The sequence below is a fragment of the Pyxicephalus adspersus genome, chromosome 5 (assembly GCF_032062135.1).
Source record: "Pyxicephalus adspersus chromosome 5, UCB_Pads_2.0, whole genome shotgun sequence".
NCBI lineage: Eukaryota > Metazoa > Chordata > Amphibia > Anura > Pyxicephalidae > Pyxicephalus > Pyxicephalus adspersus.
This window is the reverse complement of record NC_092862.1, coordinates 56312388-56334155: the sequence shown is the minus strand read 5'-3', so window position 1 is coordinate 56334155 and position 21768 is coordinate 56312388. Positions and strand designations below refer to the sequence as shown.

The following is a 21768-nucleotide window of genomic DNA, read 5'->3' as shown; positions in this document are numbered from 1 at the left end:
ACAACAAGGGTTGGAAAGCCTTATTTTGGCTGCAGCAGGAATGCATACCCAGAAATATCAGTTTTGGGAAAAAATAACAAATTTCGGGATGCCAGGGGCTACTTGCACAGCACCACTTACTTAACGCAAGGTTCGCTAGATCACCTAAATTCCCATGACAGTGTATCTTCTCCAGTTTTGGAGACCTTTAATGGATCAGGCCTGATACGTATTGTCCAATTTGTGTCATTGTGAATCAGCCCTTAGATTTTATTTAAACTTGTATGAAGATTTCAAAGAGCAGTTTCAATGTGGTGATAAACCACATAAATTAGTACGCTTATAGAAAGCTATTACAAAACTGCAGCTTACAAGTTATTGTTGTGCCCCATAGAAAGCACAAAATCAATTCCAAAATTAATATTGCCAGGCGTGGGCAGGAATCTAGATGCATATTTCTTGAGTGCCTAAATGCTCAGGTTAAATATACCCATAAATGATCTGAAATAAAGCCTTTGCTGCCTAAAAAAGGGTGTAAACAAAAATTGTTGTATGTTGTTTAAAACATATATTGGAATTGTAAAAATATAGCATAAGGATGAGTAATACTAAAACATGGAATGGTTTAAACGTAACAGCATTAGCCACCAGTAGTCAGAACAATGTTGTCTTTTATTAAAAGTAACAATCACAATGACTAACAATCACTAATATAGTTCATGTAAATGTATAAAAAGAAGATGAGTCATCATACTAGAATTGTTTTGTAAATGAATGTTTAAAATGTGCACTTTGAGATGAAACTGCAATTTCAAGTGAGCATCAGGAAAAGTTTACCTCTAACTTAAATGAAAGATATCAAACAAGTTTTTTTCACTTCAAAGTATGCTCTTGCTTAAAACACACCTAAGTAGCTAGCCAAGCATATATCGCAGATTTATAAGAGCAATTATATCTCAATGGAAAGACACAATCTGCACTGGCTACATAACTAAGTGCAACCCTATTTTTTCTAATATCTTGCAGGACATTAAAAATACCTTTATAACAACAAAAATGTAAAAAGTTAATATGGAAGGAAAACCAAAACTTTCTCTAGCAAACCTGGAGTGTTAGGTGTCAGAATATATCATGTTAGAGATAATTGGAGGATTCATTTTTAGATAGTGAAGTGCAGAACGAAATATATGCAGAGGGATGTCAAAAGATCCTTCATGTCACTTGGCAGTAACTTCATTGGACACAGGAAAGCCATTTACACCATCGATCAGACTTTGAACCATGTCTTCCATCATACTACGTCTGACTTTGTGAGTTGCACTGCCCATGTGAGGTGTTAAAATAACATTGTTCAGTTTTAATAGTGGATGCTTTCTAAAAGACAAGTAAATGAAATGAGTTAGAAATGTTATTAGTGTTCTAAAAAAGATAAAATGGAATAATATCTCTTTAGATACAGTCTATAGGTCTATTTGCTCATTAAAATTTAATTTTTTCCTATGATTTATTGTTGTCAATAGCAACCTGTATCCTTGCTTTTTGTTAACCAATGAGTGTATACATTTAAAAGCTAATGGGTTACTATAGGAATGAAGAAAATATTTTGATGTTTCCCATTTCATACATTAGAGGTCATATACACAAAGGACCTGGTATGGGAAAAATATTCCTTTACATTGCCATCACACAAATAGGAAGCATTTTTCACTAGGATGCAAGTTATAGCAAGGATAGCAAGTTATAGGCTTTTTATTGCACTCTAACAATCTTTTCAATCAACTTGCTTTTTCCAGGTGCTTCTTTACATTGGTGGTGCCATATTTTTCAATGTCTGTAATATAAGTCATCCAATGTAACCATCTTAATATTCTTTGGAGTGAAGTTCTCTAGCCAATAAAGAGACTAGTCTCATTAGGAATAAGGTGCCCAAGCATGAATAAAACTCCCTTTAAGGGAGTTCCAGCTACACTGCATACCACTCCTTTGTTATCCTTGTACATTACAAATTGTGCATAAAATATGTCTGCTCCTCCCATAACCCAACAATATACAAGGAAGCCACATGTATTCTGAACAAAAATTCCAACATTCATTCCATTTCTCTTTGAAAAAGCAAAAAAAATTGTATGTTTGAATGCCATACAGAGGAGCTCCTAAACCCCAAACATGGCACATGGAACTTTGCTAGCTCCAAAGGACTCCTAAGTGTGCCTTTTTTAACTATACCTGGTAAAGCACACAAATATTTTACCCAGGGTAATAGAATAAGGAATTACTACCTACATTAAAATCCTGCCTTGTTTTCGTTAGCCATTTCAAAAAGACCTCTCTGATCTTGGATACAACTTCATACCATCTACTTTTGTTCCACAAATCCATGTAAGTGTGAATATTTCTGGATTAATTACTGTCTGACATCCATGTATATTGGCCTAAAACCTGCTTGTTATTAATCAATTAATAACCAGTATATATAGTGGGACATCAATGTGCGCTCTAGGTCATCATGTTATAGAGAGCACATTAATTGGGAATGTGTATATCTACAACATAATATTCATATGAGTCACTATAAATTCTAATTCAAACATTATCTACTGGTCTAGATGCAATTGACACAGACAATCTACGCATGCTGTCAATACTCCTGAAGAAGCCGTATCTGGCGAAACGCGTTGAGTATATCCAACAACATGCTTTGATGATCAAACATTGTATATGGTCAACAATATATAAGTTGATAGCTGTTATATGTCTAGTGAAAAAATCACTTTGTGGTTGAACCCCAAGGACAATAAGGTGGTTCAAACCAACCTTTGATTACTGTTTATTGTATTAAGTAATCATATGACTTCAATGATTATACCTGACCACTAGTTGTGTACAGTGGTATTTTTTAATGTACAAACCCTATTACAAATTTTGTTAATGTATGTTGAATACATCGTTTGTGCCGAAAAACCCTGCTTAAATCTCTGTCTTTGTTGTTTTTTTGATCATTTCAAAAAGACTCCTATTTCTAAGAAGTGGGTATTGTGCATAGGGAAGAATTAACGGAGGGGAAAGCATACAGTTGTGTTCCAACCTACATATGACATCACATAATATTGAAAGTAATTGTAGTTAAACACAACAAAAAGAACAAAATATAGGAGCTGTAGAGTGACAGGTACTTAAGTATTTTAAAAGTTACTTTGATAATGCTATCTAATAGCATAGAGTTAATACATTATGTTACATTGTAGGGTTTCTTCAGATGTGGACATTATACCTCAAATGGACCACCAGTCCCACACAACATATAAGAAATGCATTACACATATTTCTACCATGAAACTGAATGTGCAAAAGAATCCCAAATGAATTATAGGAAAAATTCTCTTATCAATAGTATGCATTTACCTAATCACCTTGTGGAAAAAAAGTGATACAGGAGAAGATGGACTAATATGAGAGAACCAGCAAACCTGGATTTGATCTAGTACAGGACTGAAAACATTGCCACCTCGTTATTTCTAAGAAATCCATAACAAGCTTGTTGGATCACCCAGGTTTTCTCAATATAGTCAAATTTCTCCAGTCCTGAATACCTTTAATAAATCCGGTCTTTAGTCCATTCATTTAACACAAGAAGCTCTTGAAAATGTAGAAAATGTGTGGTAGTTGTAGAGATGTGTAGAGATCTGAGATGTATTAGGAAAGAATACATTCTAATTGCAAACTGCAAGGTACATCCAAACTTTCAGTCCATTACAATGGCTAGAGACTAGAAGCTCCTCACATAAAGTACACAGAAACCATTCAATTGTCACTGCTTACAATTCAGGAAAAAGGTTTTTTTAATCTAGAAACATAATAACATCATTGGCACAAGAACCAGAGGTCAGCAGGCTTCTCTCTTTATGCAGACAGCTAGCAGAAAAGCAGAAGAGCTATGCTCTATCCTATCCAGATGGAAAAAAGTCCTTCATTGGACACCAATAATATTTTAGGTCTAGTAGTTTGAATGGCTTACCTTTTCTATCCAGTACAGTAATGCCGAATTTTAAATCACTATTGCTTAGCAACCAAACTCATGAAGATGTGCTGACCATAGCCCCACGTTATAAGGTAGGTTGACAAGGCAGATGGCTGATAAGGTTTTTGCCCTTTAAATTGCCAAATGGAATTAATACACCACTTAGTTTAATCTTTTTCCATTAGGAACACATGGAAATTGCATGCTTTATTTGCCCAATTCTTTTTGTTTGTTAGCAGATGCTATAGCTAAAACATCTCCTTCGTATACCCTAAGAGACAAGTGACTTTTTTACAAAGGACATGGCAGGAATTATCTGGGCTTGAGCACTGGCTGCAGTGTAATCAAGCAAATAAAATGAACACTGGGCAAATCTTCCGTTATGACCCCATGCCATTAGCTGTATTAGCTGAGTAAGGTCAGTGTCTCACCAGATTTGGCAGTGTGTGTGCCTTTCCATTTCCAGGGTTAGCTTCCAACTCATTCTTCAAGTACAATAGCAGGCCTAAATATTGGCCCTTGGAAGCCTGAGCTTATCCCAGAGTGGCTGTGCTGGATGCTTACTGGCTACTCTTAACAGAGGTGGTAGTTGCTATTTCCACCATTTTATACCCACTGATGCACAAGACTACTACTACAAGGCTACTTCATGGTTCCATCTTCAGTTCTTTGTGAAAATATCTCCACCCGATACAATAAGCCCATTTTAATACTAGGATCATTTACATTTAGCTCTCTAGCGCTCTGAAATGGAGGGAGGTTAGCAGCGTTGTAGCGTGAAATGGCAACAAACCAGTCTGTAGGAGGTAGTTTTCACAACAGTGCCTTCCATAGTGCTATAGTAAGAGTACTATAGCACTTTGGAAGGCACTGTTGTGAAAGCTGCTTGGTAGCGCATTTTTTCTTGGCACTTTGTTGCCAATATTTTCCATCAAACATGTCATGAAGCAAAAACCAATCCTATGATAATCAGCTGAAACGACTAATGCTATAGATTTTTATCTTGTCGCAAAAAAACATTTCTACACAATAAAACAGCGACCGTCTCTATTACTTTTCTTAAAAATGGCGGTCACAGAAAACATTACGTACAGTGCTTGAATGAAATCTACTTCTGCACAAAAATCATCAGCAATCCCTGTATATTTGTCAGCATAAACAATAAAGTTAAATTGCCCCCTTCAGCAGACATTTCCTGCTCAGTTTCTTCTGGACAGATCTTGTAGCAAGACATACAAAAAACACCCCAGAATTTTGCTACAAATATATATTTACCATATCCCAGCTGAATATACCCTTCGGTGAGTGGCAAGTATTTCAAATATCTCAGATTTTGCTCCTTTCCACACTAACTACTGGATTGGCTTCACGGTGGCTCAGAGGTTAGCACTTTTGCAGCACTAGGTCCCAGGTTCAAATTTGGGCCAGGTTGCAGTTTGGAGTTTGCAGGTTGTTTGTATGTTCTCCCCATGTTTGTGTAGGTTTCCTCCCACATTCCAAAAAACATGCAGTTAGGTTAACTGGCTTCAATAGCCCTATATATCTATATCTATCTATATATTTATATATAAATATATAATCAAAATATTTTCGACCAGCCTCATTTTTAACTAGGAGTACATCAGTTTAAGCAAAGTCCCTATTTAACCATTTATCTTTTTTTTTTGTACTTTTTAAATATGCAATACAAATCATCAAACATTTGAAGCAACCCCTAGTTTAAAGATTTGTGGAGGCTTCACGTTAGATGGGCACTAGACTTTATTAGGATGACATTAAAGTTGGTGCATACACTGTAAATTGTCTTTATAAAACCACCAAAATAAGGAATTCTTGAGTTAGATGTCAGCGACTTCATAGGAAATCGGGTGACCGTTAACAGCATCCATCATACTCTGTATCATATCTTCCATCATAGCACGCAGAGAATCGCGTGTTGCAGTGCCCATGTGAGGAGTTAAAATAACATTGTTCAATTTAAGCAGTGGGTGATCTCTGAAAAAAATGTGAATTTAACAGTGAAAAAATAATTTTTTGACAATAAGACTTTTTCACAAGCTGTGGATCATATGTTTTGGATATGTATTACATAATATATGTATGTGTATTCATTCGCATACATGCAGGCCTCTATTTGACAAGGCAAAGATTAAAATGTATAGTGCTATTACATACCAACATGCACTACTATGTACCTGTCTCAAGAAACCCAAAGAAATAAGACTACAGTCTCTTCATCTGGATTTTTTTTTTACCAGCACCATTCTTGTGTCCACAATTATGCTAGTCATTCAGTATGCAATTTTCTCTCAATGTTCTTTTTAAGTGATAATAAAATTGTAATTAGGATCAACTATTAGTATCTCCACTTGAGCAGTTTGTGTTACACCATCATACATTATTGAGATATTGATAATGTTACATAGCAAAAGTTTAATTTTTAATTAGAAAGTCAATAGAAAAATGAACAATGTTTTACCTGAATAATATTAACTTGATGTTCTGCTCAAAAAATAATTTTGATTGATTTGGTATAATGTATGGGTAGATTAAGTGTGAATGATTCCTGCTACTATCTACATTACTGGCAGATCAGAAGAGCTGACGCATTTGCCACTTTTCCACACTAATACGTGAGTGGTGCAGGCAGTGGTACACCCTTACATTTACAAAAAACAAAATGATTTCATTGGGAGAGCATGCAAGACAAAAATACACGCGCGAGCTTGAAGATTAACATCACATTTTAGGCATCAAATTGCAAGACACAACAAACTTAACACAGCCTCTGTTTCCACAGAGTCACTTGAAGCTTCACTAAAACAAACTTTTAAATAGTACGTTTCTGAATTCTACTATTTGCACAAGCTAGGCCTGCATCCATGTGGTACTTTGGCTTGGAAATATCAGGAGTATCCAAAGGACCAGGGCCACACATGCACTGTATTTCCAGAGGTAGCTCCAGAAGACACTAGGAATCAGGCAAGGTGTCAGAAACCGAGACAGAAGCGTGGTTAAACAAGCAAGAGGTCAGGGCAGGTGGCAAACAGGAATAGTCAAGGGTCAAAGCCAGAGTCGGTACACAGGATAATCACAGACTCAGGAACAACTAGAACCTGGAAATAGAGCCTAAGGGAACTCCTTGTTCAGGCACTGTTGCCAGTCACTTCCTTTTATAGAGGTGGTCATGTGGCAAATGGGTGTCACATGACCAGCAAGTGAGAGAACCCACCACCAGAGGGAGTCCTGGAGAAGAGGGAGCTCAGGTGGTGTTTAAACTTCTGCCAGCAGAGGGAGTGCATCTGCAGAATACTCTGGTTCTCTGGGGTGTAGGAGCAGCTCTCAGAGGATTACATGACTGAGACCAGCGTACAGGATTCCAGAAAAGGGGTTCTGCTACTGCTGGCTGCTGAAGAATTTGAGGTGGGTGGTACAGACAGCGGCACAGATCCCCTGGTCCTGCAGGGATGTGTGACAATTCCATTATGTGCAATGTGTAGCCAGCAGTCAGGGAAATGTTGGGTAAATCTTGGTGAAAACATGTGAAAAGACCACAAAAAGATCCTGTAGAGGAACGATGTATACTTAAAATATTAAATGTTAAATATACCTTAAATACCTTGTATATCCACATTTCTTTAAATTAGTGTTTACTTTCTGAAGCACTGTAGAAATTAATATGAAAACATGCTTTAAACTTAAAATGCATTTACCTGGGCAATGGTTCTGGATATGTAACATCTAGTGCAGCAGCTTTGATTTCTCCCTCTATTAAGGCTTCTACCAAAGCATCCTGATCAACCACAGGACCTATATGCAAAAAATAAAAAAAAAGAGGAACAACTGTACAAATGTGCCAAGAATTTACACAAATTAGCATTTATACATTCTGTATGTGCAAAAGATATGGCCTAAATACTTTGTACTGTGCAGAGAATACAAACATAAAACACGCTTTCAATTCGGTAACTAAACAAGAAGTGGTTCTGTTCTGTTGGGTTTTTACTGCAATCCAGGGCTCTGTTAGAGAGATGTACCAATACATTTTCTGTCCTGATGATAATGTCACCAACAGAGACACAGACAGAGGTAATAATCTGGCAGGTTTATAACTTTATCCCTACTAAACTCTATTTCTTGTTTTAGTGTCTTGAAATTAGTTTGCAGTAGATATCTTTTTTTTTATTCCCAGAAAAAAATGGTAACATATGTTTTCTTCTTTTAAATGATAAAAAAAAATTAAATATAAATCCATATGCTTGGAGTTTAACTTTATTATGACAAACCAGTACCCCTAATTCTTTCTAGTTCGTTTTCGAAAATTAAGTGTTTTCTACTTACCATAGATGAAAAACATCTAATATGTATGTCTGGAGTTAGACTTGGCCAAAGGCCATCTTTTCTTCTTCTTCCTGTTCTTCATCCTACATCACTCGGCCCAGGCGCGGGATCGGGTGACGTAGGATGAAAAAAAAAATTTGCTGATCTCACTGCAAATTTTTCTCTTTGCACAAAAAGGCTCCTTCTGCACATGCCTGAGATGCGCATGCCTGATGTAGGTATCCCGGGAGGCTTTATGCTCCCATTTTTTTTTTTTGCTTTTTTTTTTTAAAGTTTAAGAGTTTAGGTACACTTTAACCCATCCTGTCAACCCAGCCCTTGCTACCATGCCTTGTGACCATCAATTGTCTGCTTCTCCCACATGAGCATTATCAATATAAAGAGCAGCCTTTCACAATCAACAATCATTTTTTTTTTAAATCAAAGTCAATTAATCACATTTTTGTTTGATTCACTGTTCTTGTGGTCTATCAAGCATTTAAATGTAACTCCTAAATCCCACTTTTCAATAAGCAACACAGGAAATTGCATATAGTTAGGAGATGAAGTTATATCTAGCTTCTGTTACCCAAAGACGGGAAATAGAAGACTTATACAAACCTCTGCTAACGTTAATGAAAGTTGCAGAGGGCTTCATTAGTTTAAATTCTTTTCTCCCAATAAGTTTTTCTGTCTGTGGACTTAGGTTAACAACTAGCATTACATAATCTGACTGCTGGAGCAAATCTGCTAGATTTTCACAGTATGTGGCCCCAACTGACTTTTCCTCTTCTAGTCTGCAAGAAAAAAAATATAAAATCAGTAATCAATAAAATAAAGTGTATTACACACTGGAGCTTTTTTATCACAATAGGCAATATAGACACCTTTCTAATGTCCTATTTTTATTTACATTCCTTTTATTCCCCACTCTGAAAAGTAAAAGAAGAAGCAGGACCCTGGTAAGCATATTTAGCTGTATTCTCCACCTATATGTATGCTCATTGTGCTGTGGTACACCTGACCTTATTTTTCTTCGTTTCCACCGTCTCTAAGCGCTGCTGTGCAGACTATACAGGGGACTACAAGAGTCTGATACCTAGTCAAATGCAGAAATTTACACTGTTTGCATTAAAAAATAAATGTAATGCTTCATTAGTTATTGCAAAGCTGCATTCATTTGTGTATTTTAGATGTGCCTAAAATTCAGCTTTAAGGCTTAATCTGGTAAAGCAGAACTATTAAAGTGTTAAGCTGCGTACACACGTCAGATTTTTCTCGCCCGATAATCGGCATCGGCCTGATATCGAGCGAAAATCTGGCGTGTGTACAGTCGGCGTCGTCCATCGTCCGAACGACCGTCCTGGCGGATCCACGGACGATGAACGACGACCAATCCTAATGCAAGGGAAGGGGGAGAGCGCGCAGCAGGGTGCTGCTCCGTCGCTCCCCCTCTCCATAGAGCAGAACGGTGCTGTATGTACAGTACTGTTCATGCATCGTGTAGTCCTTTGTCGTTGGAAAGGATCGTGAAAGATCCTTTCCAATGACAAAAATTGCACGTGTGTACGCAGCTTTATTTCTAGGTCTGGGGAAGTTAGCAATACAGCCATGTACAATACTTACCCACATGACTATTACCTTACGAACTACTACATGCTAATGCCTGCCTCATGCACTGGGGGTTCCTATGTATCATTTATCAGCAGATAGTCTAACAGACATTTATGGAGATTTCCTGGCACTTAGGCTACGTACACACGTGAAATGGTTCTTGTCCGATAATCGGCCCAGGACGATGGATGAGAAACGATCCTAAAGCATGTGAAGGGGAGAGAGCGCAGCGGGGTGTCGCTTTGTCTCTCTATGGAGCAGAACTGTATGTACAGCACTCGTTCATGCATCATGCCGTCTTTTGTCATTGGAAAGGATTGTGAAAGATCCTTTCCAATGGCAATTATTGCACATGTGTACATAAGCTTTAGCATGTTGTGCTCTGTTGGTTCCTCAGTGTAAGTCATGGTATAAGTTACAACCCCTAGTACTAGAAGTTTAATTTTTTAAATTTTCAAGCAGACCAAATTTTGGGAGCAGGTTTTTAATGCCCCTGCTTGGGTCAGGTATATTTCAGCTAAGGGATTAGTTACCTTGACAGATCCTAATAAAGTGTGCAGCAATTTGATTTCTGATGAACCTGGTTAATTCAGTTACATTTTATTGGTGTCAGGTTCATATCAGGAAATTCTTGTAAACCCTCTCCTGGTTAATTTATAATTGGTGTGGTTTATGATCACTAGCTGTTGATTACTAGAATGTCAATACAGAGAAAAGACTAGGCACTGTTTCCCCTGTATAAAAAATAAAATAGACAACATAGACACTTTTTTCTCCTGAGTTGACTAAATTTCATAACAATCATTTATTTTTTCAAACAGTGTACATTCATGTGCCAACTACCCTTTTTGTGTGGCCAGCTAATTTAATCAACACTCATTTGACAGTGAATATTAGTTTAAATGGTGCAGCCACAAATGCCCTTGACATATGCATACTATGTTTCATGCTTATATTTTGCTTCTTGTGTTGTCCTTCTGCAAGGCATAAATTATGGTCTGTGAATTCACTTTCACTGTAGTTCAGTTTCAAATACTCGACTGTTGGTTTAGGCTAGTAAACATCTTGATGTTTCTCCCTAAAATTAACGGTAGGGGAGCAAGCTGTTGAGCCTTTTTATTGAAAAGTGGGAAGAATGTCTCTTGGGCTGAACATTTTTAGTATTTTTATTAGATTTCTATAATAAGCACTTCCAGTACTGAAAGATCCCATTTAATATGGGGGGGGGGGGGGGCAGGATTGGACCTATTTATTTTTTTACTCCTAGAGCCTGATTTATTCAAGCTCTCCAAGGCTGGAGAGGATACACTTTCATCAGTGAAGCTGGGTGTCCCAGCAAACCTGGAATAGATAATAGTAAATAGTAATTTACTATTTGCTAGCAAATGCTCTGAATCCTGGCCCAGGTCCATTCCAGTTTTGCTGGATCACCCAGCTTCACTGATGAAAGTGTATCTTCTCCAGCTCTGGAGATGATTTAATAAATCAGGCCCTTGGTTTGTGATTTTCCTTCAGCAGTCTTTCAGTAAGTCAGGTGAATATACTAAAATGTACCCCAGGTGCAATCTCTTCAATTACTGTCTGCTGGTGGAGGAAAGAGTGTTGTGGCTTCTAGGAGTTCTCTAAATGGGGATTTGGATCCTTTTATCAACTAGGGTTTATCCAGAGATTGACAGGGGTTCCTGTAATGGGGGCATTGTTCTTATTGACCACCTACACACCTATAAAGGAATGCACTGCTCCACTGACCACCCATAAAAAAGTGGGACCTCATTGACCAGCAATATAAAGGGGCACTTTTCCACTATCAGTCTAAGCAAACATTTCATATACTGATCACAATGTCAGGGGAATTTACAATTTTTACTGTCTGTATTTTCAGTCATTATTTTTATATGTTAGGTTTCAATATTAGTACTGTGGCATATAGATAGTTATTAGAAGGAATATATACAAACATATACAAACCTACAGGTATGTACATGAAATTTGATAGAGTGGCAAAATGACTAGCACTATCGACTTGCTGCACTAGGAAGGGCTGAATCTCAATAAGGTCACTATCTGTCTGGAGTTTGGATATTTTCCTTATGTTTGCATTGGTTGATACATGACTACAGATTAGTATTATTAATAAACAGGATTTATATAGCGCCAACATATTTTGTAGTGCTGTACATTAAATAGTGGTTGCGAATGACAGAGGATTACAGACACTGACACAAGAGGAGAGGTACAGAGGAGAGGACCCTGCCTGGAGGAGATTACAATCTAGTAGGTGGGGAAAGTAACACACAATAGGAACGGAGATATGTAAGGGTGGGAAGTAGTGGCGGTTTCAAAAGACAAAAGAAGATGGGCAGGCAAGTTTTAAAAAAAAGTTGTTGGAGTGCTTTTTTAAATGAGCAGAAAGTAGGAGTAAGCCGAATAGGACGAGGAAGTTCATTCCAGAGAGTTGGGGCAGCTCTAGAGAAGTCTTGTATCCGTGCGTGTGATGAGGTTATGAATGAGGAAGTCAGTAGTAGGTCATTGGAGGAGCAGAGAGAGCGGCTTGGGGAGTATTTTCTTACCAGGTCAGAAATGTAAGTAGAACAAGAACTGTGGAGAGATTTGAGGGCAAAGCACAGGAAATTGAATTTGATTCTAAGGTGAAATTACAAAGAGATGCAGCGGAAGAGGAGCGGAGGGAAGGATGGATGAGTCTGGCTGCAGCATTCATAATAGATTGGAGAGGAGAGAGCCGGGTTATTGGAATACCAGATGCTGCCTAATATATTGTTGCTATACAAATACATGATAATAAATATGTAGCAATGAAATTGTTTACAATAATAACTCTAAAAAAAAGTTTTTAAAAGTATTCCAAGTTTCCAACCTTTGTCGTCTGTTGTGATATAATATCTTCATTTCAAATGCCTTTGCTCTTTGCGCAATTTTATATCCAATTCTTCCCATTCCAATAATCCCGAGAGTGGTCCCTGTTATATCTCCTAGTGATACCCAGTTAGCTTCAAAATGATCAGTGTCTGGTGACATCGCAATCTTGTGACCTGTTGAAAGGATGATATTGTGACTGATAGGCATCTCACTAAAAGCTCTTTAATACAAACATTTGTTTGGCTTTAAATAGGAGACATAATTGTTATTGAAATTGTTTTGTTTAAACAATAATGAAAAATGTTTTCCATTATAAAAAATCTTTAAAAATGTATTTTTTTATGTATTTATTGTATTTATGTGTTTATTGTAAGTCATACTTGCTTTGTGACCCTTGCAATACTGCTGACCACTTTTATTGATTTATCAGCATACCCCATGGTCTTACCTTTTTAGATATTATTCTTTCAGCACTTCACAGAGTTCATATGTCCACTCGACTATGATTTTCTATATCATAAATCTATTTATGTTCTACACTTTAGACAAAGTAAGAAAATAATAAACATTGTTAACATTGTTATGATTTTAATCTGTGAGTGGTAGGAGACATCAAGACAATAAAAACCTTGCTTTGCATTACCTTCCAGAAAACTTCTGGCAGAGACAAGTAGCAATGTCATTGCCAAGTCAGCTGTAGGATTGGTCACAGCATTAGGAGTGTTGGCCACTTTCACTCCATAACTGGATATCATCTTTAGGTTTAAGTGATCAACTCCCGCTCCCGCACTTGCAATCACTTTCAGCTTTGGTAGGCTTTTTAAAATTTCTTCGTCAACATCAGGCTTGTTTGCCCAATTAAAGATGCCTACAATGTTTTCTGCTATATTTTCTTTCTTCTCCTTTAATTCTTTCATGGTGATCAAAGTAAAGCGCTCCTTCAGGTGGTCCACATGTTCTTCCATAACTCCATAGGATCCTCCGATCTCCTCCACCAGTACCAAAGGGAGTTCCTTGCTGGCATTCATCTTGTCACTGAAAAAATGAACAAGGTAGAAATGACCAAAAATATCCAATTCAATGCAGTGAACTTTGCTCAAGATAACTAATTGATTATAAACTTCATGTGGGGCACGGTGTTCTTAACTTATAACATACAGTAACCCACAAATGTCCTGGTTTTACTAATGTACTAGTGTTACTAGGTTTACTATGGGAAAACTGGCAAATACAGTTTAAAAGCATATTTGTGAACTGTCTAAACCCAGTGTTTCTTAACCAGGGTTCTGTGTAACCCCGGGTTTTTCAAAGGTTGCTGGGGTTCCTTGAGCAAAGAGCATATTGTGAATCTCAAATCTGTTTAATTGACACCAGTAACCCCTTTGGCTATCGATAAGTGTTATATACTTCCCAACAACAAGCAATTGAAGAAGCATTCTGACCACCATGCGCACACCATGCCTGGTTTGTTAAAGCTCTCCAAGGCTGGAGAGAATACACTTTCATTAGTGAAACTGGGTGATCCAGCAAACCTGGAATGAATGTGGTCCAGGAATTACAACATTTACTAGCAAATGACTTTGACGAAATGCATTCCAGGTTTACTGGATCAACCAACTTCACTGATTAAAGTTTATTCTCTCCAGCCCTGGAGAGCATTAATAAATCAGACCCATAGACTTTGAGTTGTGGATATAGTAACTACAGCTGAGGTTTCCATTGACCTGAAAGTTTATTCAAGGGTTTCCCATGTTAAAAAAAATTGAGAAAGGCTGGTCTAACCTGAAAAGATGTGTAACTCACTACCAAAGCTGTGCTCAGAGCATAGCAAGGTTCTTGATATTCAGTTTAGCTAATTATTATGGTTAAGAACATGCTCCCAAGGTCAATGAATGGACAATGGAGAAGCTGCAGCTAATAATAAGGTCATCCCTGTATCCCTGTCTGTAAGCATGTTCACAGTGTCGGTAAGCATGTTCACAGTGTATGAAAGCATTGTGCAAGCAACAGTGCCCCAATTGGTTCAATATTTTGACTCTCCTCCTAGTAAAATTATATAGATACATTTATGATGCTTATATACAAAGTGGTTTTAGGAGTAAGCTATAATTAAAAATACACATATACATATCTTTTTTTAATAAATGCATATCTGGATTAAAGTGTTTTTTTTTTTTTTAATTTGGCTTTAAATACTCCCAGATGACAGTCAAAACACCACAAACATACTCTTCCTTCCTTATACTGCAATCGTCACATGATGTGCAGGTAGTTTAAGCTATACATATACAAATCAACATAAAAAACTAAAAATCAATCAATATGATCATAAATACAATTGTTATAATGATGGATTTTTAAGAACAATGTTGGTCAATAATTGATCGGGCAAGGTGTTTTTATGCATAGCAATGGATTTTGTGTACAAAGTTTTATTTAGATATAATGATGAAGATGATTAAACACTGTTTACACACGGATGATACATTGAATATTTATTTGATTTAAAATGATCATATTATGATAGTAATAAAAAAATAATGAAGATACTTCAAGGAAGATACCAAGGAAAATTTGTATAAATTATGCCTAGCATAACTTGGAAGTGATACATTTCTTATATGCAACAGGCTTTCCCAATCTTTTTAATGTGGATACCCTTGAACTAACTTTAGGGAACCCCGGCTATAATTATTATATTCACAGATCACAGTACATTAGCATGGTGGACATTGGGAAGAATGTCTCTAACATTGCTGGCCAGTGGAAATCACCCATACAGAGAGCAAAAAGATCAGTTGCAGTTGCAGTTGTTTCTTTTTGCATATCAAAGCACAGCTTACTCTAGAAGTTAATGAATGTCTAGGTTTCATAAAGATTTTTTTTCCTTTGTTTGTGATTAACTCACAGTGAGGATTTTCTACAGTAACTGACACCATGCTGCCTAATAGGATGTTGAGACAAACATGTGTTCTAATTGAATTTATTAAATAATGTACCTATTCTGACTTACAAATTCAACTTAAGAACAAACCTACATTCCCTATCTCATACATGTACTTCAAAAAGCTGAGCCTAGAAATCTTTTTTATTTCAGCACATAATAATTTAATGATAATAAACCCATAATAGTGTTCTGTAAATGCATCTAATAGTTCTTATTGTACCACAGCTAATCATAGAAAAACATTTATGAGTATTGAATGAAAAGTCAGATCACATAGACATATGCTATTCTGTAGCAATTTCTACCACCCTTCTATTAAATACTTTAAGCATTGCTTTCTCCTACAAATTATATTTTAAAATAAAATTGTTTATCAGAAAATACTTTACCCACTGGACAGAGAGCTGCGGATTAGTGACTAGGATAAATTCTGTGACTGCCCCAGGGTCAGATTGCTGCCAGATCAGCAGATTACATGGTTCACTTGTATTACAAAGATCATTGGAATGATTCCAGCTGATTGCCAGTTCCCACTACAGATCTACACTGCAGTGATATTCTATGTTTTGCTGAACCTTCATCTCTGTTTGCTGTAGGTATAGAGCATACACAGGACACTCGGAAAGTGAATTCTTCCAGCCTGGCACACAAGTGGCACCACCCAGGAATATGCACAGCATTGCTGCCCATTATATGCCATCTGGAATGGCATGGATTTGGTAACATTGTATTAGCCGTGACAAGCATTATGGAGGAAGATATAATTGTTACCAGATTTGTATCCAAATATGTTGTGTTCTCTCCAGGCTGCTATACATAACAGGGCATTGTCTGTGCCTACTGAGCATGCGCAGAGTGAGCCTGCCCGGACATAATAGTGATTGGGATGTCCCCAATAGTCTAGGGGGAGGCAATGGGGACACAACTGATTGTATCGTCTTATTCGTACTTCCGGCTTCCATTGCTCGCTATTCTTTCCTTCTTGCTGGGAACGGGATTTTAGGGAATGCCATTTTTACTTTAATATGCAAAAAAGGAGTTACTCGGCTCTCTTATATTCAGTGTTTTCTGTGACGCTGTAGCAAGTGAATTGATGTATTTATTGTTTGTAAAGACGGTCAGAATTACAATCAGATAACAAGTATGCACTTTCAACAGAAAGGGTCAGTAAATGTTTGTGCCCCACACAGATTTTATTCAAATGAGCTCTGTCTAGCTCTACGGTCGGACCACTTTAGCGCCCTGCTATTGGTTGTACGTCGCTCGGAACTTCCCCTGAATGGAAGCTGTAGCAGCCATGCTTAATTTGGGCAGGATTGGCGAAATAATACTAGTTGTTAAAAGAAATATTTATTCTATCATACGTTCGTTGCTATGAATGAGCATTCTGTATGTTTCCAATACCTAGATTTTTAAAATGATATTTTTTTAATTCAAATGATGTTAGGGTACTTGCCCTTATGCAAGATGGCGACGAAGGTTTCCGGCCTGGAAATTTCCAGCGAATTCCTTTGCGACTTTTGTGAGCTCATCAGCTCAGTTGGTTGCAGGCTGCTGCAGGACGTTCATGTGGAGTGGTAAGGTATCATGAATCGAGTTATGTTATATGTTATATATCGTGTTTTGTATTTGTTTTGCTAACGAGCTGCATTTTTCCATAATTTATTGTATTGTGTTCCCTGTTTGTGTTTAGCATTTTAACTTACGAAAAGGGGTCATGAAGGCTTCCTCCTTGTGCATGCATAGAACAAAATTCCATATATATGTATATCTGATGGAGTATGGTGGGGTTACACCAGGATAATCACTGATTATATTCCCCTTTGACCTTTTAATTGCATATTTATATAGTTAAAATTGTCATTATGGTATTGTTATTATTGATAAACAGGATTTATATAGCGCCAACATATTATGCAGCGCTGTACAATAATTATGTTGTGGTTATACAATACCATAGATCAGCTGGCATTTCCATAGATCATGCTGGGGTTTTAAATAAGTTATAATTTATCTACTGAAGAAATCTAAATATCTTGTATAAAAATCTGAACCAGGACACTTCAGAATATTGCATTGTGTTGTTGCAAAGCATTTACCATTCATTTTAAATACACAAAGCCAGAGGCTTCTATCTTATCATCTGCACACACTGTACGGTTTCACTAACAGATCACAGTGAATTAGGTAAGGGATGATTTATAAACAGCATGTTTATCCCGAAATCTGGTCTGTATGTGGCCCCTGAGGATTGGAGCTGAGGGCCCCTACATCATTGCACCTCTGTTGCGCATTGCATATTAATACTTCTTGGAAGCAGCTAGGGGAGAGCAATGCAGCTCATAAGTAAACTGATTGACTAGCTTTCAAGTCTGATGACCATATACATGATCCATTAGGGAGGCTTTAAGTTTTAGTAGATGCAATAAAAATATCTAATTATTTTCCAGCAATCATAATGTAGGAAATGAAGTTTCCAGACTGACATGCTAAGATTAAAGTTGAAACTGCTTTAGCTTTAATGATTAAAGTACCTTATATTTTGTTCTTACCTGTAATTTGAAAAAAAACTGTTGATCCTGACAGTGTAAAAGTCACTTCCTCATATCACCACTGGATGCAGATTTGTATGGATCTCCACACCAGCCATTCTCAACCATTCTCCCCTACTACTGTGTGTTACGCCCCCCACCTCCTAGGTTGTAAGCCCTTCTGGGAAGGGTCCTCTCTACCTCCTGAGTCACTGTCTGTATTCGTCAACCCCTATTTAATGTACAGCACTGCCTAATATGTTGGTGCTATAAAAATCCTGTTTATTATTAATAATAATAACTAAGGTTCCTCCAGAAGTTTCCTGAACTGTGGCTGATTGACCTCCCATTAGATGGTGCCTGCATAGTTCTTGGTCGTACTTATTTTAGCAGAGTCGGCTGCATGAAACCAAGGAACTTATTAGCTACCTGTAAAGGGGTCATGCTGACCACTAATGTACAGGGGCACTTCCCACTGGAAACCAATGCAAATATCATTTAATATATTGATTATAGCAGAGTATCCATTGACACCTGAGAATTTAGGGGTGGAATGCCGGTCAAGGTTATGGATCTGCTTTGGGAGCCTGATGATCCAACCTCTACTCATTATATTATTCACAAGTGCCTGCTTCTTCTAGAATTTGTCTCCTATCCATAATACATATATACAGCGCATCCTAAATTTATTGCAGTTTCTTACTGAAAGATTTTAACTTTAAATGTCTGTCTATTTACAGGACTAACAATAACTTGTCAAAATGTCGTACATGCTACCACATCTACACAATGGCTGGCAGGTTGACCAAGCCATCCTTTCTGAAGAAGACCGTGTGCTAGTAATTCGCTTTGGGCACGACTGGGATCCAACATGTATGAAGATGGATGAGGTTTTGTATAGTATAGCCGAGAAGGTAAGCAAAGCACGAAGGTCTTAACAACAGCTACTGCAGGGTTTTGTATCTGAAACCAAACGTGGTGACTTCAAAGATGTCAGACTGTACTTTAGACATTATAACAGGGCCCTTTAGGGGCCAATACACTGCATGAGATCATTTGTAGAAGCATCTCAAGAGCTCTCTATTGGCTTGCTCCTAATTCTTTCTGGTATATTATAGTAAAGGATCCATTGTGGGTTTTTACCCATTATAAAGATTATGTTCAATTTAATAACTTGAGTTTTCAACCTCATGTACTTTCTGCTATAAATTTAGCTAAAGGGAGCCCATATTTCATTCTGCTACACAGCATCTTGATCTTGGTAGTGACAATCGTTGTCCCAGAAATATGTTTTGTGATAGACATAAGCCTATCCAATATTCTCTATGACTGTGCTCAATGCATTTGCACTGGCTGAAATATGAGGTTTATGGCAAAAAGTTTTTGATGAGACAGATTGGTCCAGCAATGCAAAGGAAACATCTGCAGTTTAATTTCCATTCGTCATGGTGGGTTGCCAATAAGGATTCTGTATACATATTTGTCTACAATAAATGGGAATATACCTTTTGACAGGAGACATTTTAGAAATGTATCAAATGGTTAATCTAGTTCACATTGTCACTTCGTATTGATTGTGTTTTCTTATTGATTTTTTTTTCTTTGCCCCAGGTAAAAAACTTTGCTGTGATTTATCTTGTGGATATAACAGAAGTACCAGATTTCAATAAGATGTACGAGTTGTATGATCCATGTACAGTCATGTTCTTCTTCAGGTTGGTAGTCCAAAAATACATGTATATTGTATTATTTCATACATGGTTAGCATTGGCCGATTACAGAAGACAGAAGTGAATGTCTGTTATTTATGGATAATTGAACTGATACCTTGCCAATGTAATGCAGAGCAGTAAGTTGCCTGTAGGTTACAGTGGTATGGCTACAGTGCTCAGCCCAGACATTTTTTTAAGCTGTGTGGGAAGACGTTGTAGGTGGTTTGCAGCCCCTGTATTGTGACCCAACTCCTCACTAACCAACCAAAAACAGCCGGGTGGTTACTGAAAAGTACTGGGTGGTGTACCCAGCTAAAAAGGGCTGGGGAAAACATTGGACTGAGATAAAACAATATAAAAAATAAAATATACTTTCTTCTCTGGTGAACTGATGTGTGAGTACCAGTAATGTCCTGGGACTTTTACTCTACATTATTATGGCACAGCTAGTACAATCAAATCTGCTTCAGGTAGAAGATTTATTAAAGCTAACTAGCTAGTGAAAAAAATCTTCTTACTGTTAGCAAATAAATGTTTTCCCTCTGGTCTTCTAACATCTGCTTTTATTACTATGCCCACCCCCAAAAAGTTTTTGTATTCCTGATGGTATGGAACTTCAGCATTCATGTTATGGCTTCAAAAAACGATTGCACCTTCTATCCTGTGGTTTAATATTAGAGCATGTATCTGATGGCTTTTTTTTTTTTTTTTACATGAGTAAATGTCAATGTTTTTTTTCCCCCTTAAAACAGGAACAAGCACATCATGATAGACTTGGGGACAGGTAATAATAACAAGATCAACTGGGCCATGGAAGATAAGCAGGAGATGATTGACATAGTGGAAACAGTTTATCGTGGTGCTAGGAAAGGCAGAGGTCTGGTGGTGTCTCCGAAGGACTACTCAACAAAGTACAGATATTGACATACGCGTTTCCAATTATTTCTTTTTTGGACTATAATGCCACTTGTGTCTGCTAGTTGTTTATGCTGTTGTGAGATCAGAAGGTGTGAGCAGTTTTACAGTTTATGCCTTTTGCCACCAAAAACGTCATTGAATTACAATCTATGAATTGGAAGTCTGAGGGGCGGATGCCTTAACCACCTTATTTATGTAAAAAAAGAAAAACGTTCTTTGTATATTGTAATGTGTTTAATAAATGACATTTTTACTTTTTCCTGTTGTTTTTTGGACTCCAGATAATATACTTTGATTTGTAACCTTGATATGTATTTTATAAGTACATACTATGCTGGCAGAACATCACTGTCTACAGAAATGGTTCTTTTTATTTATTCATAATGGAAGCAACATTTCAGTGACACAAGGACTCCATCAAAGCAATGTAACTTGCTTATTACTCTGCTACTCAAAAACTTTATTAAAATTAAATCTGACTTTTTTTCCTCAACTATAAAGCACCTATTTCCTATGATATGTAGAAGTGGAGGGGGTCCTGACCTAGGGCTGCATCTGTTCTTGTGTAGAAACAGTACTGAGAAGCTGTTGTCACCTTAAGCATGTTACCGACCCGATCAGTTGGTAAACATAAGGGAAAACACCTAAAAATAAACTAATGCAGCCATCACATCTAGGACTGGTAAGCTGCAATAAAAAAATCTATTTTTAGTTTTTTTCACTTAAGGTTTAGAAACTCCGGGTGACCCTGTAATCGATTTATTTTTCACTTGGGACACTGAATAGAGCCCATGTCTTACCTGTATAACCTGTATACACAGGTTATGTTGCTGTTAATCTTTTAAAATGGAA

At 37.2% G+C, this 21768-nt stretch overlaps 2 protein-coding genes across 9 annotated transcripts; one reads left to right on the top strand and one right to left on the bottom strand.

The window, feature by feature from the left end:
- Window positions 1–630: 630 nt before the first annotated feature.
- On the bottom strand, window positions 631–16619 carry LOC140330946 (glyoxylate/hydroxypyruvate reductase B-like). 5 transcript variants are annotated; one of them, XM_072411565.1, is made up of 7 exons: window positions 16527–16619; window positions 13452–13843; window positions 12807–12981; window positions 8939–9114; window positions 7711–7807; window positions 5790–5992; window positions 1215–1353 (listed from the first exon to the last, which is right to left on the bottom strand). In XM_072411565.1, exons 1-6 carry the CDS (start codon window positions 16601–16603, stop codon window positions 5836–5838), a joined length of 1074 nt encoding a protein of 357 aa, XP_072267666.1. In that variant the 5' UTR covers window positions 16604–16619; the 3' UTR covers window positions 1215–1353; window positions 5790–5835. The 5 variants fall into 5 exon arrangements, with proteins under 5 accessions (XP_072267667.1, XP_072267666.1, XP_072267665.1 ...); XM_072411566.1 differs by lacking the exon at window positions 5790–5992 and having other exon boundaries at window positions 631–1353; XM_072411564.1 differs by lacking the exon at window positions 1215–1353 and having other exon boundaries at window positions 4233–5992.
- TXNL4A (thioredoxin like 4A) lies at window positions 16255–21174 on the top strand. 4 transcript variants are annotated; one of them, XM_072411571.1, is made up of 5 exons: window positions 16255–16347; window positions 17203–17332; window positions 19027–19200; window positions 19898–20001; window positions 20751–21174. In XM_072411571.1, the coding sequence occupies exons 3-5, from the start codon at window positions 19048–19050 to the stop codon at window positions 20920–20922; spliced, it is 429 nt and encodes a 142-aa protein (XP_072267672.1). In that variant the 5' UTR covers window positions 16255–16347; window positions 17203–17332; window positions 19027–19047; the 3' UTR covers window positions 20923–21174. The 4 variants fall into 4 exon arrangements, with proteins under 4 accessions (XP_072267672.1, XP_072267673.1, XP_072267670.1 ...); XM_072411572.1 differs by lacking the exon at window positions 16255–16347 and adding an exon at window positions 16396–16474; XM_072411569.1 differs by lacking the exon at window positions 16255–16347 and having other exon boundaries at window positions 16553–17332.
- The last annotated feature ends 594 nt before the right edge of the window (window positions 21175–21768 follow it).

Bases quoted from the DNA above. Each gene is read 5' to 3' on its own strand.
- TXNL4A (XM_072411571.1), top strand. From the start codon at position 19,048: ATGTCGTACATGCTACCACATCTACACAATGGCTGGCAGGTTGACCAA. The intron at 19,201-19,897 runs GTAAGCAAAGCA...TCTTTGCCCCAG, and splicing joins TGTATAGTATAGCCGAGAAG to GTAAAAAACTTTGCTGTGAT. The intron at 20,002-20,750 runs GTTGGTAGTCCA...CCCTTAAAACAG, and splicing joins ACAGTCATGTTCTTCTTCAG to GAACAAGCACATCATGATAG.
- LOC140330946 (XM_072411566.1), bottom strand. From the start codon at position 16,603: ATGCTCAGTAGGCACAGACAATGCCCTGTTATGTATAGCAGCCTGGAG. The intron at 12,982-13,451 runs GTAATGCAAAGC...TCCTTTCAACAG, and splicing joins TGCCAGAAGTTTTCTGGAAG to GTCACAAGATTGCGATGTCA. The intron at 9,115-12,806 runs GTTGGAAACTTG...TTTTTCTTGCAG, and splicing joins TATCACAACAGACGACAAAG to ACTAGAAGAGGAAAAGTCAG.